Source organism: Dermacentor variabilis, chromosome 10, assembly GCF_050947875.1.
Source record: "Dermacentor variabilis isolate Ectoservices chromosome 10, ASM5094787v1, whole genome shotgun sequence".
Classification (NCBI taxonomy): Eukaryota; Metazoa; Arthropoda; class Arachnida; order Ixodida; family Ixodidae; genus Dermacentor; species Dermacentor variabilis.
This window is the reverse complement of record NC_134577.1, coordinates 4758881-4772744: the sequence shown is the minus strand read 5'-3', so window position 1 is coordinate 4772744 and position 13864 is coordinate 4758881. Positions and strand designations below refer to the sequence as shown.

At 46.3% G+C, this 13864-nt stretch overlaps 1 protein-coding gene across 5 annotated transcripts in view; it reads left to right on the top strand.

Annotated features, from left to right (window-relative positions):
- Nucleotides 1-13864, top strand: part of LOC142559752 (snRNA-activating protein complex subunit 4-like) — a 213149-nt gene that overhangs the window by 94133 nt on the left and 105152 nt on the right. For 4 of the 5 annotated variants that reach the window (XM_075671366.1, XM_075671363.1, XM_075671364.1 and 1 more), the window contains exons 5-6: nt 3579-3812; nt 9955-10122. In XM_075671366.1, coding sequence (XP_075527481.1) covers nt 3579-3812; nt 9955-10122 — 402 coding nt within the window. The remainder of the gene's footprint in view (nt 1-3578; nt 3813-9954; nt 10123-13864) is intronic. The other variant, XM_075671365.1, reaches the window with a different exon arrangement.

The following is a 13864-nucleotide window of genomic DNA, read 5'->3' as shown; positions in this document are numbered from 1 at the left end:
CGCAAGAAGGTGCACACATCGCTCTCGCTGTTGGCACACTCAACATCGTCGTTGCCGCCGTTGCCGCCATCGTTTTCCGTATCGGCTGTCGGTTCGAACATGTACGGCGAAAATACAAGCTGTCCGAGACAGCGAGAACGTTTCATAATGCTTACAAACGAGCTATGAAGCCAGAACAGAACAGCGTGCTACGCTCTGAAACGGCGGCGCCGACCGGCGACTGCCGCGAATGACGTCACAGCGGCCCCGACCAATCACGGGCAACAGCGACGTTCGCGCGATGCCCTGAGGCGCTGGTGCGCGTTCTCTTGAAAAAACAGCCGCTTGCGTTTGTTTCCGCCCTTTTTGAACCAGATATTCGTGTTCAGGGGACTCAAAACTGCAGAATGCCGCAGAAAACTCATTTTTTTCGAAAAGTGTTTCAGCTTCCCTTTAAGATTGAAGACGAAGATGAAATGGATAGTAGTGCATACAAGACTAGTCGCGTTTGTTTTCTCTGTACCGGTTGAACCTACGTATAACAACACTGGCTTTAAAGGGACGCTGAAACAATTGTGACTATTTCATAAAAACATACCGAGTCGTTAGGGTAGGTCCTTCTGATGCGCTCCACATAAAGTGCGTAATTTATTATAAAGTCTCAAATATTTGCATTGCTACTAATTCTGGGCCTCTTTGTCATGCCCCTCTTCATGCCATGCCCACTCACCTCTCCGTGCTTGTGCGCATTGCCTTAAAAAAATATTTTAAAAATACAGGTGCTGCTTTGACCACACCCTTCTTTGTGTGTCTCTCGCCCTGCACCACATGCCTTTGTCGCACCCCTCTCCAGTCTCTCTTCCACACCTTTCGCCAGCGCCCTAGAGGTGGAAAGTCAGAGAGGGGCGACTAAAGTGTGCCCCGTGGGGCGCATGACAAAGGTGGGAGTGGCAAAGTGACATTTTTTGTTTCTTCCTTTTCCTGTATTTCACATTTCTTTTCTTTGCGGTGCAGACACTCAGTATCCAGATTTATTTGTTATTGCCAGTTATGGTGGGATGGAAACATTTTAGTAAGCAGTTTATCTTACCAAATAATGCACACAAAAGTTCAGGTGAGCAGCTCGTCATTGTTACATTCGAGTATTGTTAAAACCAGTAATGCTATAAGTGGTTTCTTTCAGTCTGTGCTTCATTCTGTCTAAATAAAATGTTTAAACGTTTGTCCCCTCAGCTTTTTTCATGCAGCCCAGTTATAGCAATGAAATTTCCTTGGCACTAGAATATTGTTATAAGTGGATTCGACTATATACTGCTGTACAACTATTTATCAAATGTAGTATAGGTGTTCTGATCGATATCTTACAGTGTAATACGCTAGGATAATAAACAAAATGCATAGCTTTTTTCTTTTTTGTTAACTTATTCATTCCCAGTAAGTTATTTAGTGGAAACCTGATACGATCAAATCTGCCACTAGCAAAGAATCTCTGTGCAGCTGGTGTCTCTAATATAACCGAGAACTGAACCATGCTGCGTTTAGGCTTAAGGGCTAATTGGCCAAGCCATGTACAGGCCAGGTTTGAAGTCATGGGGCCACACTTGGGCAGGCCAGTGCGTGGAACTTGCAAGTTCTGGCCGAGCCCAGGCCAGACAATCATTTACCACTGAGCACATCCTCACTGCTGGTAAAATGTTACCTGCTCAGCTTTGCACAGTGGCCGTATGTGCTCAAGTTATTGTGACAGCACTGGTTCATAATTCGTTTGTCACCCTTTGATGTATCATTGTTAGTAGAGCTTGCTGCGTTTTATTGCGATATCAATTATATGGACACTCCAATTACATTTCTGCAGCCGGCGTCACTGTGAAGTTGGCGTGGCTTATAAAATCGTCCCCGCATGCCGTATGCTGTGTGTGCAAGGGATAGCATGCGAGGGTGAGCCAGCGATCATGGCTCAATCTTGCGCATGCAACGGTAGAATGTGGGGAGGGCACCGCCTTCCGTCGTGTGCAAAGCTTCTGGGGGAGGGAAGGGAGGGGAGGTGCATTCTACTCTGGGCAGCTCGGGCGCCCGCACACGCCGGGCCGGGCCGTTGTATCTTGAAATCCATCTGCAATGGGTAGAGAGTCGATGCTGTGCTGCATTTTCAAGGCGTAATCAGCGTTTTTGTGAGTGGCCGCACAAAGGTCAATTTGCTCCCTTCTGCTGCCACATTTCCTCACTGCAGCATTTTGACAGCTGGTTTCTGTGGTCATCGAGTGAGATGTGTTCATGTTGGCTTGTGCGCGCATGACACCCTGCTTGTTAATTTAGTTATATTCGCGGACAGCTTTCTTTGGCTGTGAAGGAAAAAGCTACGGAGGCAAAGCACACACAAGTGAGAGCGCTTCTGAAAATAGTACCGTGTTTTAATCCACGTTAGTTTAGGCTGGGGAAGAGAAAACATAGACATCGTATTAGGAACAGTTAAATAAGACAGGACACACCGCTGAGTTAAAGGTTTACTTATTTTGCGGCTTTTCCATTCCACATCTGGGGAAAAGCAAAACCGTTGCAAGTGGAAGCTGCATTGATTCAGCGTCTGTTCCGAGCAACCAAAAGCATTGTCAAATGCTGCCAAACTACTTGGCGCGCAAACACATGTGCAGCAGCTGCATGAATTGTCTGTGAGTATAGTATGCCTTTATTTACAAGTACAGCTGATAAAGCTACTATCCTTACTTCGTATAGCTGTAGACTAATTTGCTATCGTAATCGATGGTTTGCCTTTCAGGTGAAACTGCTACTTTCTTTTGCCATTGTGATTCTGGAGCCTTCTGTGTGCTGTGTCAGAGAGCTGTCAAACTCTGCTGCAGTGCATCTTACCATGGCAGTTGCTTACTTAGTGTGCCTTGTGCTGAGCCGATTTACTCAAAACTGAGTTATGACATGACCTGGGACACAGTGAAAGCAGGTGCCTTTTTCAGCCATTGAACATCAAATAAAGATAGAATGAAGCTTGAATGCACTAAGAAAGAAAATGAAACTTTTTCTTTTTCCCAGTAAGAGCATAACTCAATGTGCTAGCTGTGGCTCATGCAACCCAGCCGACTTTGTCACTTGATGTTAATGGTGGTGCAGCACAGTCTGTTCGACTGCAGTGCAATAGGCTTATACATATGTATTCTTGGATTGAATGTCCTTTGTCATTCCTGAGCTGCTGCTTCTCTAGCTCCCTCATATGCCCCACCATTCTTTTCACTTCACTGCGATATAAACACTGAGTCCTAGGTATAGAAGCAGCAACACCTCCAGAAGGCTTCCTCTAACACAAGCGGCAGAGACACAGGACATTCGACATTTCAGTTGACTCTCTTTTAAGGGAAAGGCCCTGGAAGCCAGTCTTATCAGAAACTCGTCTTAGTAGGTGTGGACTGCTTCTATGAGAAACTTTGCAGATTCCCAAAGTGTTCAGCTGCTCAGGAGATTAAATTTAATGGAATTAATGTCAAGGGGAAGCCACTTTGATATCATGGTCAGAATTACAAGCTTACCTTGTGCACAGAAAATTAATGGCCAAAAGAGGCAGCCAAGTTGGCTTAATCTGCTGACTGCAGGTGGCTGAAACACGCAACCTGAGCCTGGAGCAGCTGCTGGAGCAGTCGTCACGGCCCATCGACTGGCTACGCATTGCAGCTGTGGACATGCGCTCACACCGGACGGCATTTGGTTGTGAGATGAGGTGGCGCCACCTGCTTGATGTGCGCTTAAACCAGGGCCCCTGGACCAATGCGGAGGACGAGCGCCTGCGAGCCCTGGCCACTAAGTGGGGAGAGCGCAATTGGGACCAGGTGGGTCTTCACATTTTGAAAGTATTGTGTCCATGCCAGAGCAATGAGCGTGCCACCACTTGCAAGCATGTTGCTGTGATTTCCTGAACATTGGGCACTGGAAGCACTGGTGCTGCAACCATCGAGTCACACTACATCGCTTCGCTATGACATGGCATCGCCCTCTATTTTTTCAATACCAGCGGAATTGCTCACTCCCTCCCCAATGGCAGTTATTGGTGCACCTTAGTTCATTGAGTTGCCGCGATGCGACGCTACCCAAATAGTATGACTGCTTGTGTCATGCATGCACCTGAGCGCGCATTGCTGCCGTTCTGGTGGCGAAGCGGTAGACACTCTGTCCCTGCGTCTGTCAGTTTTCCTCCAATTTTTCTCCCCCACGACTGTAAAGCAGGCGTGAACTCCAACAGACGGGAGAGAGTAGCAAAGGACGATACGACAGGGTGGTGAATGGTTGCATCTGCTGCATCTGGCTGGCATTGAAAAAAAATAACGAGGCAATGGGCTTGGTCATGGTGCACGGTGGGAGCATGCGCGCTGATTTTATCCTACAATATAGTAAGTTTTTTTTTTTTTATTCGTAATACTGTATTTACTCGAATGTAGGCCATCCCCGATTCTAAGCCAACCCCCGAATGTCTGAAGTTGGGGGAATCTGAGGACACTGTTCACAAATGAAAACAGCATTTATTAAATGTGGACATGCCAAGCTCACTCTACTTATCATCGTAGCTAGCCGTGTCGCTGTCTTTCTTATTGCTGTCATCTCCTCATTGCGGCACATGCAAAAAGCATCTACTGTTGCCCCCTCTAACAATGAACGTTTTTCTCATCGATGCTGAAGTCCCGCTTGGCTTGAATGTTTGACGATGCTTCTGCGGCTAGCACAACTTCTTGTTTGAAAAAGGCGCTACAGTTGAACCCACTTATAACAATATTCAAATGCCATGAAAATTCCATTGTTATAACCGATAATTGTTGGAACTGGGTTGCATGAAAAAATGAAAATATGGGGATGGCAGAGCTGATATGAGAAAGCTATATACCACCTTCCTCCGCACGGCTACTGATTGTGTTCACTCATTTAACTACTTCCTGGGCGCTCCGATTGCATGTAACAAGCTGCGGCTGTTGGTGTTAAAGAATGGCACTTCTATAACAACTGCAAAGAGGTGTCATAGGTGGCAAGTGATATATGAGCACCGCTGAGGCATCACTTTGGTGGCCCCAAAAGGGGCCTTTTAAATATGTTGAGAACGCTGCCACGACAGCCTGTCAGCTTGAGAAATCCAGAAGAAACGCTGAGGAGAGATTGCCACAAGCATCTCGCCACGTACTTCATGTCTTGCACGAGAAAAGCCTATATCCCTCAGCCATGCATGCTTTATGCGAAGCTTGCCGACATCCTTCTCCAAGGCATCCAAGCGTTCTACTCAGTGCAGCGGAAGGTTCCTCATGAAAACGAAGCCGGGAGGGACTGAATCATCTGCAGGGCCTCCTGTAAGGACAACGTACGGACAGCTTGCCCTTCCGCGTCATCGCTGCTGTCATTGCCGTTGCTATCCAAAGCAACCACATTCGCGACAATCGTCTCATCGGTTAGAAGAACTTAATTTCCAAATCTATAGCCGTGCGCTTTCTTTTCACCAGCAACAACATGCCTTGCCGACGATCAGCGGGCGGATCATCCATCTTCCGTTTCGACGGTGAATCAAGCGAAGTTGAGAAACGGGGGAAGGGGGGCCAGGAACATCTTCGACACAACCAACAAAAACAAACGTGAGCGATTAAGCTGATTGCAGAAGTGTGCTGAATGAGAAGCCAGCGCGCAACATGCGAGCAATCTGCTTGCGGCGCAGTTGATGTGGTCCACTTGTGTTTCGGAGGGTGGGGCGGCGTAGAGCTATGGGCGCAGCCCATTCGTGTTTGCAGGGGTGGAAGGTTGATGGGAGAGAACCGTACGGAGATGGCTGGAAAATGAGTGCGCGGCGGCTGTTGGAGCAGCGGCCCATTGTGCAGCAACTCGAATTTCTTGTTTTTTTTTTCTTTTCAAGGATTTCGCATTTCACTACCTTTCGGCTCAGACACCCAGCAGCCAGACTTCATAGTTATAAATAATAATGCGGCATCAGGGCATTGTAGTAAAGGGGCTATTTCACTATGAAAAACATGCAAAAGTCAACAGTGCAGCAGCTTCTCATTGTTATAAGCAATATATTGTTAAAACTGGTATCGTTATAAGTAGTATCGATTATATAGTGGCATTCTATGTTTGGTGCCATTGTGATAATGCCACACTGCACGCCGGTACGACACAAGTCAAAATGGCAACATCACTTGTGTACTTCAGTTAGCTACTGGTGTGACTAGTAACGGCTGTGAAACTGACTTTTCTAGATGGTGCTATCTATGCACCATATTGTTACTATGGGATGCGTTTATTTAAAGATGAATTGATGAGAAGGGGCCATGCTGACACCGACCCACTGCAAAGACAAGCACACTTCATTCTCCTCTTCCTGCGTTCTTCCTGTAGCTTTAGCATAACACACCTCTATTCACAGACGAAGCCCGCTGGGCGAGTAACTGTTACGTCCACTCGGAGTCACAGGGATGACAGGGTCTTCCCCGTGACTCCGAAGTGCAACAAGGTGCGTCTTCTTAGACCGGTAGTCATTAGAAACAAGTCGAGCAATCGAGTAGGTCACATCACTTAGGCGATTGGCGATGACGAAAGGCCCAGTGTAACGAGCGAGAAACTTCTGGCACAAGCCGCGCTTGTGAAGTGGTGTCCAAAGCCATACTGTGTCCCCTTTGTCATACAACACATTCTTATAGTGTGAATTGTAGCTGATCTTGGAGCGGTCCTGGGACGCCAACATGAGCTGAGCTATGGGGTGTGCTTCCTCAGCGCGGCAGAGCGTCTGGGCAATAGAAGAGCCCGCATGAAGAGTAAAAGGTAGAATGGTGTCAAGGAAGCTGCGGGGTGTTCTGACATAAAGAAGATAGAAAGGACAGTAACCGGTAGTTTCATGCTTTGCAGTGTTGTAGGCGTATGTGATAAAAGGCAAGATATTGTTACGCGAAGGAAGAGTCTGTAAGACGAGCAACTATTTACAGGTTATTTACAGCTGTTCCAGCCCTGACTGGTTGGATTCTTAGCACGAGCCCACTTCATTCTTTCTCCTCTTTTCTCGAGTGACGGTGCCCACATGCCTCGTTTAAACAGTCAAATACCACATGCTTTTTGCATAATCCCCCAGCGGCAGAAGCGACGTCTCGGAGCATCTAAATGTCATCACTGGGAGGGTGATACTGCTTCATTTGTGTAACGTGCACAATAGCACTGGACTGGGAAGCACATGGGGCATCAGGGGCGATCTCGTAGGTGACAGGAGTCACAGCACGAAGCACTCGGTATGGGCCTGTGTAACGAGGCAGCAGTTTTTCTGACAGGTCGACCTGACGCAACGGAGATCATAGAAGCACCAAAGAACCAGGCAGGAAGCGCACATCTTGGTGTCGCCGTTCGTACAAACGCCTTTGACACTCTTGGAATTTCAGAAGGCAGTCACAGGCAATTTCCCTTGCGTGGGCACAGCGGGCAATGGCGTCAAGTGCATATTCACTGGTCGGTGCTGCGTGAACAGGGAGGGTTGTGTCGAGGTTCTTGGCCGAACAGAAGGAAAAATGGGGAATAACTGGCTGTGTTGTGGTGGGAGGAATAATAAGCAAATGTGACAAATGGTAGAGCGAGGTCCCAGTCGGGGGTCTGAAGAGACATATTTCGCGAGCATGTCTGTGAGAGTGCAATTGAAATGCTCCTTGAGGCCATTTGTTTGCTGATGGTATGACGTGGATATCATGTGCCTCGTAGCACAGGACTGGAAGATGTCCGCGATAACTTTTGATAAGAATGTCCGGCAATGGTCTGTAAGAAGTTGTCGTGGAGCTCCATGTAATAAAACCATGTCGCGTCGAAGAAAATCGGCGACATCTGGGGCGTAGCTTGTAGGCAACATCTGTGGCCACAGCCCAGCGGTAGGAAGAGGAAAAGGGCCAAGTAAGTCCAAACCAACCCGAAAGAATGGTTCCGCGGGAATGTCGAGTGGTTGAAGGTGCGCAGGGAGCGTCGATGGTGTCTTGCATCGCTGGCATTTCTCACACGCAGCTACGTATCTTCGAACGAAGCGAGCAAGCCCTGGCCAAAAGAAGCGTCAGTGGATCTGGTCGTAGGTACGTGATGCACCCAGGTGGACCAGCAGTGGGGAGATCGCGAAGTTCGTGGAGAACAGCCGAGCGAAGGTGTTTAGGGATCACAAGGAGTAGTGCAGGGCTGTCGGGGTGAACATTGTGGCGGTAGAGCACGCCATCTTGAAGTGTGAACAAGCAAAGAGAACTGTCAGCAAGTGACGATTCGAGGCGGTCAATGATAATACGCAAGGACGGGTCACAGTGCTGCTCGTCAGCGACATCAAGCAGTGGAAAAACAGAGAGAATACAGGTGTCGGTGTCAGTATCAGACGTAAAGGTCGCATCTTCGACTGGGTACCGAGAGAGGCAATCTGCGTCCTGGTGTTGGCGTCCCGACTTGTAAGACAATGTCTAGGGATATTCTTGTAGTTGGAGGGCCCAACGACCGAGCCGGCCAGTAGGATCCTTGAGTGACGAAAGCGAACAGAGCACATTATGGTCTGGTATTACTGAGAAGGGCTTGCCATATAAATATGGGCGGAACTTTGAAACAGCCCAGACGAGAGCAAGACATTCGCTCTCGATAATCGAATAGATGCGCTCTGCAGTTGTCAGGAGCCGGCTAGCGTAGGCTATAACGCAGTCGTGTCCATGTTGGCATTACGATAAGATAGCGCCAATCCCATAATCGCTGGCATCGGTTCGGACCTCTGTAGGTGCAGATAGGTCAAAGTGGGCCAAGACCGGTGGATTGGTGAGAATTGTGATAAGGCATGAAAATATGGCAGCCTGAGGGGAATCCCACATAAAAGGCACGTCTTTCTTGAGAAGTTCAGTGTGTGGTCGAGCGATTGCTGCGAAATCTTTCACGTACCGTCGGAAATAAGAACAGAGCCCCACAAAACTCCAAACGTCCTTGACAGACTGAGGTACAGGAAAAGCCGTTACTGCTTGAACCTTCTCCGGGTCGGGTTGTACTCTGGTAGCATCGACGAGATGGCCTAGCACTCTAATCTGTCGGAGCAAGAGGATGTGGCGGGGGTGTTTGGGAGCCGAAAAAACTCTTGGACGACACGGCGGCTTTTGGCTACCTTGAAGCTGCAGCATTCTTTGATGTTGGCATCGACGGAAGAAACGTCATTAAAGACAAGTAAATTGAAGGTGTCGTCCGCGATACCTTTTAGGATATGGCCCACCTTGTCAACCTCGGTCATGTGCTCGTCGACTTTCCAGCAAAGTGCAAGCACATCCTGTATGTAGGAGACATACGATTTGGTCGACGACTGGACACGGGTGGCAAGATCTTTTTACGCAGCCTGTTGGCGACCTGATGGGTTGCCAAATAGGTCGCGAAGCCGCTCTTTGAAAATGTCCTAGCTGAAGAGCTCAATCTCATGGGTGCGAAACCAGACACGCGTTGTACTGTCCAGATAAAAGATTGCATTGGCAAGCATGATGGTGAGGTTTCAGTGGTGGCTTTGGCTAACGTGCTCATACACGCTGAGCCAGTCGTCGATGTCAACATCGTTTTGGGTGAAGAAAGTCCCAGGATCACGGAGACTAGGAACCGTAACGTACATTGGGGTTGATGCTTCAGGTCGACGCAGACTACTTTGGACACATAGAAAGCGAGTGCGCATTTCATTCGGGGATGTATTAAAATTGGGCATATACTGCCAAAAGGATCAGCGGTGTGTTTTGCCCTTTTTTTGCATCTTGTTTAATTTGACCCCCCCCCCCACCCTGAGATAATTCAATCAATTTTGTTAGTCTTGTCAGTGTCAAATTAATGGAAGTCAACTGTATTGAAGTTCATTATATTGAGGTTTAACTGTATCCCTATTTAATTTTATCTGCCATATTCCTAGAATTTAAGTCTTCACTTCAATTGTCAAGCCAACTAGTTAGTCATTTGCTGTGGTGCGTTAGTGAGGCCCTCTGTGTGCAGGTGGCACAGGAGCTGAAGACTGGCCGCAGTGCGTTTCAATGTGCAACACGCTACTCGACCCGGCTCGTCACACGCCACAACATGGGCGCATTTTCAGAGGAAGAGAACCACCGACTGCAACAGCTCATCGCCGTGTGCACTGAGGGAGACGACATCTCCTGGTCACAGGTGTGTCTCTTAGAATGCATGAGTGTGCCTTGGCCTAAAGATGCCCTGCAGCCTCTACAGATGTAGTTTCTAGGACATGTATACATTGTGGCTCAAGCAGCAAAATGGCAAAAGTTTCAAACCATGCCTTTTTAAAGTACTTAATTCACAAGGCACTTATGTCTAGTGGCATAGCTGGTGGGATGTCTCAAAGTTCGAACTATACCTCTAAATTTGGTTAAATTCAGTGAGAGGGAGAAACAGGTTTCAAGCAGGCAGTAAACTTTCCCCTGAAATTAGGTCCTTACTAAGGTGTGGTGGGACTTGGTTATAAATTCATTTCAGGTGGACTGCTCATGGGGGTTGGCAAGAAAGCAATTGCTGCTGTCACAGGAGAGCAAGTATATGACCCTGATACCTGAGAGGCAAATTTCCTGCTTTGAGCACTCTCCTATGGTTGCACTGTGGCCTGACTTTTATGAGAGGGTGCCTTAAGTCCCTATAGGTCCTTGCTGGACCTATAGAAATCAATCAATTTGATACACAGTTTCCTACTTGTTAAACATATTCATTGGAATTTTACTGCTAGAAATGCAAAGCCACATCTGAATTGACAACTGAACTTGAACTATTGGTCAGCTTTGACAATTTTTGGCAGGTTGGCGAGTCTGGAAAAGTAAAGCTTTGACTGGTGGTATCGTTGAAACTAGCCTCCAGTGCTCCTAACACTTCTCAGGGGAAAAAAAATATGCAAAATAGAGCTTTGGTCTACTCAGCAACACAGGTTTTAAGTGATGGCAGCACTGAAGACACAGAAGTTTCTTTCGGACTGGCTGATTTTCCTATCCAACGTATAGGCTGTTTTAACAATGTCTCAAACAATGGTAGAGGCTCATAAGTGTTTATTTTCATAATCGTGTTTGTCTAATGTCAAATGCAACTTTATTTTTCCCACCGTGGGTTGGTTTTATCCATCAGCGTTTCAACACCATATGTACAATTTAGTATGAACAATCATTCCTGTTGAGTAGGATTTTCACTCGCACAAGAACATGCATTCAATTTCAGACGCTCCTTCATTCTAATATTTTACATATTGAACAGCGCCTGTTCAAGTACCATTATTCATTACTGGAAAATAGTGTGCAACACTCCTCATTACTGTACAGCACTGTACAGGAACTGAACAAAGCATGTGTATGGCTCCAGCACCAGTTGAATGCACACTAGACTAGCTTGCCTGCACAGAAAAGCTGGTTCAGTGCAATAATAAAGTACGAGGATGCATGCTCCCTGATCTGACAACTATTGCTTTCGAGCTTAAAGTGTGCTATAAAAAGTTCACCAGCTGCATGGGCAATCATTAAAAACAAATGCTTTCTGCACAATAGGAACTTACCTGTTTTCCATATTTGCGAAGCTACTGCTTTCTTGCATAGCATGTTCATCGCTGTTGCTTGCATTGATGCCAACAAATTTGCATAATAATTTTTTTTGTGTGGTCTGACTAAAATTTGGGAAGTGTGAGCCAGGTGCATATTTTGTATATTTTGAGATATCTTTTTTTACTCGCAGTACTTTTACTAAAAACAGCAAATTATTATTTTCATTCATGTTCTTTGAGGTGCTTTTTGAAGGTTCACATAAGAATTAAGGGTGTGCGAATAGTCTAAGTTTTCGAATATTACTCGAATATTACATTCCTAATATTCGTATTCGCTTTGAAAACTGTGTATTCAGATATTTCGGATATTCAAAAGGTTTTGAATATTCTAAGGTATTCGATTATGCGATTATGTGAAACTTACTGAATAAACCGACAATTTAATTTTTTTATCCTGGACAGCAAATGACCTCGGTGGCTGCACTTGAGTGTGCACACTGTACTTGCTTTCGTTGCTGTATGGTGGCCACCATGGTGTATGTGAGGCCTGCAGGATACACCTGGGTAGGGTGCAACAGAAAAGGGAAAGACCGTAGAGGAGGAGGCCTTGGGGGCGCTAGTGAAGGGACAGGACTGGAAAATGGTAAGGGAGAGCTGCAGTGAGCACATGTGGCTCAAGGGTACCGTAGGGAATGTAGAGACAATCCTGGGAGTTGTGTATCTGAAAACGCGGAAGGAGTCGAAAGAGGAGAATGCAAAGCATTTCAAATGTATGGCCAAGGACATCAGGGAGTTAGCTATAAAATGGGAGATAATCATCCTAGGGGACATGAATGCACATTTGGGATACTTTGACGGGGCGACAGATGCAACAGGGCAGATGTTAGTAGATTTTTGTGAGGCGCATGATTTTGTAATAGTTAGTACTGAAATGAAATTCGACGGGAAGATAACATGGGAAAGAAATAACTCCCACTCGACAATCGACCACTGCCTAATGTCCCACAAACTGTATGAATGGTTGGGAGGTATGGAAATTGATGAGGAAGGTACAAAAAGCCTGAGCAATGATCACAAACGAATCAAGATCAGTTTTGGAAGGACAGTACCACTGATAGAAACTAAAGAAAGAAAAGGTGTGAGCAAACTGAATGACAGGCAGCTACAAGAAGTGGCAAAAAACATTGAAAACATGGTATCCAAGCGACCGCAAAGGGCATGTACATACGACGAGTTAATAGGTATACTTAAACGACAGCTAGAGAAGGGACAGATTAGGAAACTAGGAAGTAAGCAGGGAAAACATAAACCGAAAAGCTGGTGGGACTGAGAAGTTAAGGAGGCCATAGAGCAACACAAAGATGCATGCAGAAAACACAGAGCAGCAAAGAAAAGGGGAGCCCCACCAGAAGAGGTGGAGACAAAATGGGAGGATTACCTTGCAATGAAAAGAGAAGCATTGGCATTAATTCAAGCCAAGATGGCAAAAGTTGGGGTACAGTGGTTGTTTGAGATAAGAAAAAAAAAAAAAAGACAGAAATGCCTCTAAGAAGTTTTGGGAACACATAAGGCAACAGAGTAAGAAGAGAGAGGTGGTTCAGCACTCACTGACCACACCAGAAGGAACAAAGGTAGAGGGAGAGGAAGCTCAGGAATATATTAGGTTAACAATAGAGGCAGCATATGCAGAGCCACAGGGTAGCGAAATGGAGAACGATGGCAACAGCAGGACAGAGTTAGAGGAGGAGAACAGAGGGATGACAAGTAAGGAATGGGACAGAATGGAACACAAGGGCCCTGTGGGAACAGCGACAGGACCTGATGACATACCTATGAAATTGATAAGCATATTAGGCCAGAAAAGTAAATTAAAATTACGGCAACTTATCAAACAAGTAGTTGTAGGGGGAGATGTTCCACTGGACTGAAAATCAAGCAGAACGATATTAGTTTATAAAGGTAAGGGAAGCAAGGACAACATTATATCCTACAGGCCAATAACTGTCACATCAGTCATATACAGAGTAGCAATGCAGATGGTGAAAATGAGAATGGAGGAATGGGCAGAATGTGAAGAGATCTTGGGAGAGCTGCAGAATGGATTTCGAAGGAACAGAAGGCTAGATGATAATTTATTTGTTATAACACAGTGCATAGAGATAGTGGCAGCCAGGCAGAAACCACTATGGATAGCTTTTTTAGACATTAGAGGAGCATAGGATGATGTAAACTGAGGAAAGTTATGGAGCCAGTTGAAGGAATATGGTCTAGATAGAAAGTTGGTTGGATTCCTAAAACAAGTTTATACGGATAATGACGTAGAGATAACACGGGAGGGGGAAACTACAAAGCCAGCTAAAATAAGAAGTGGTCTCAGGC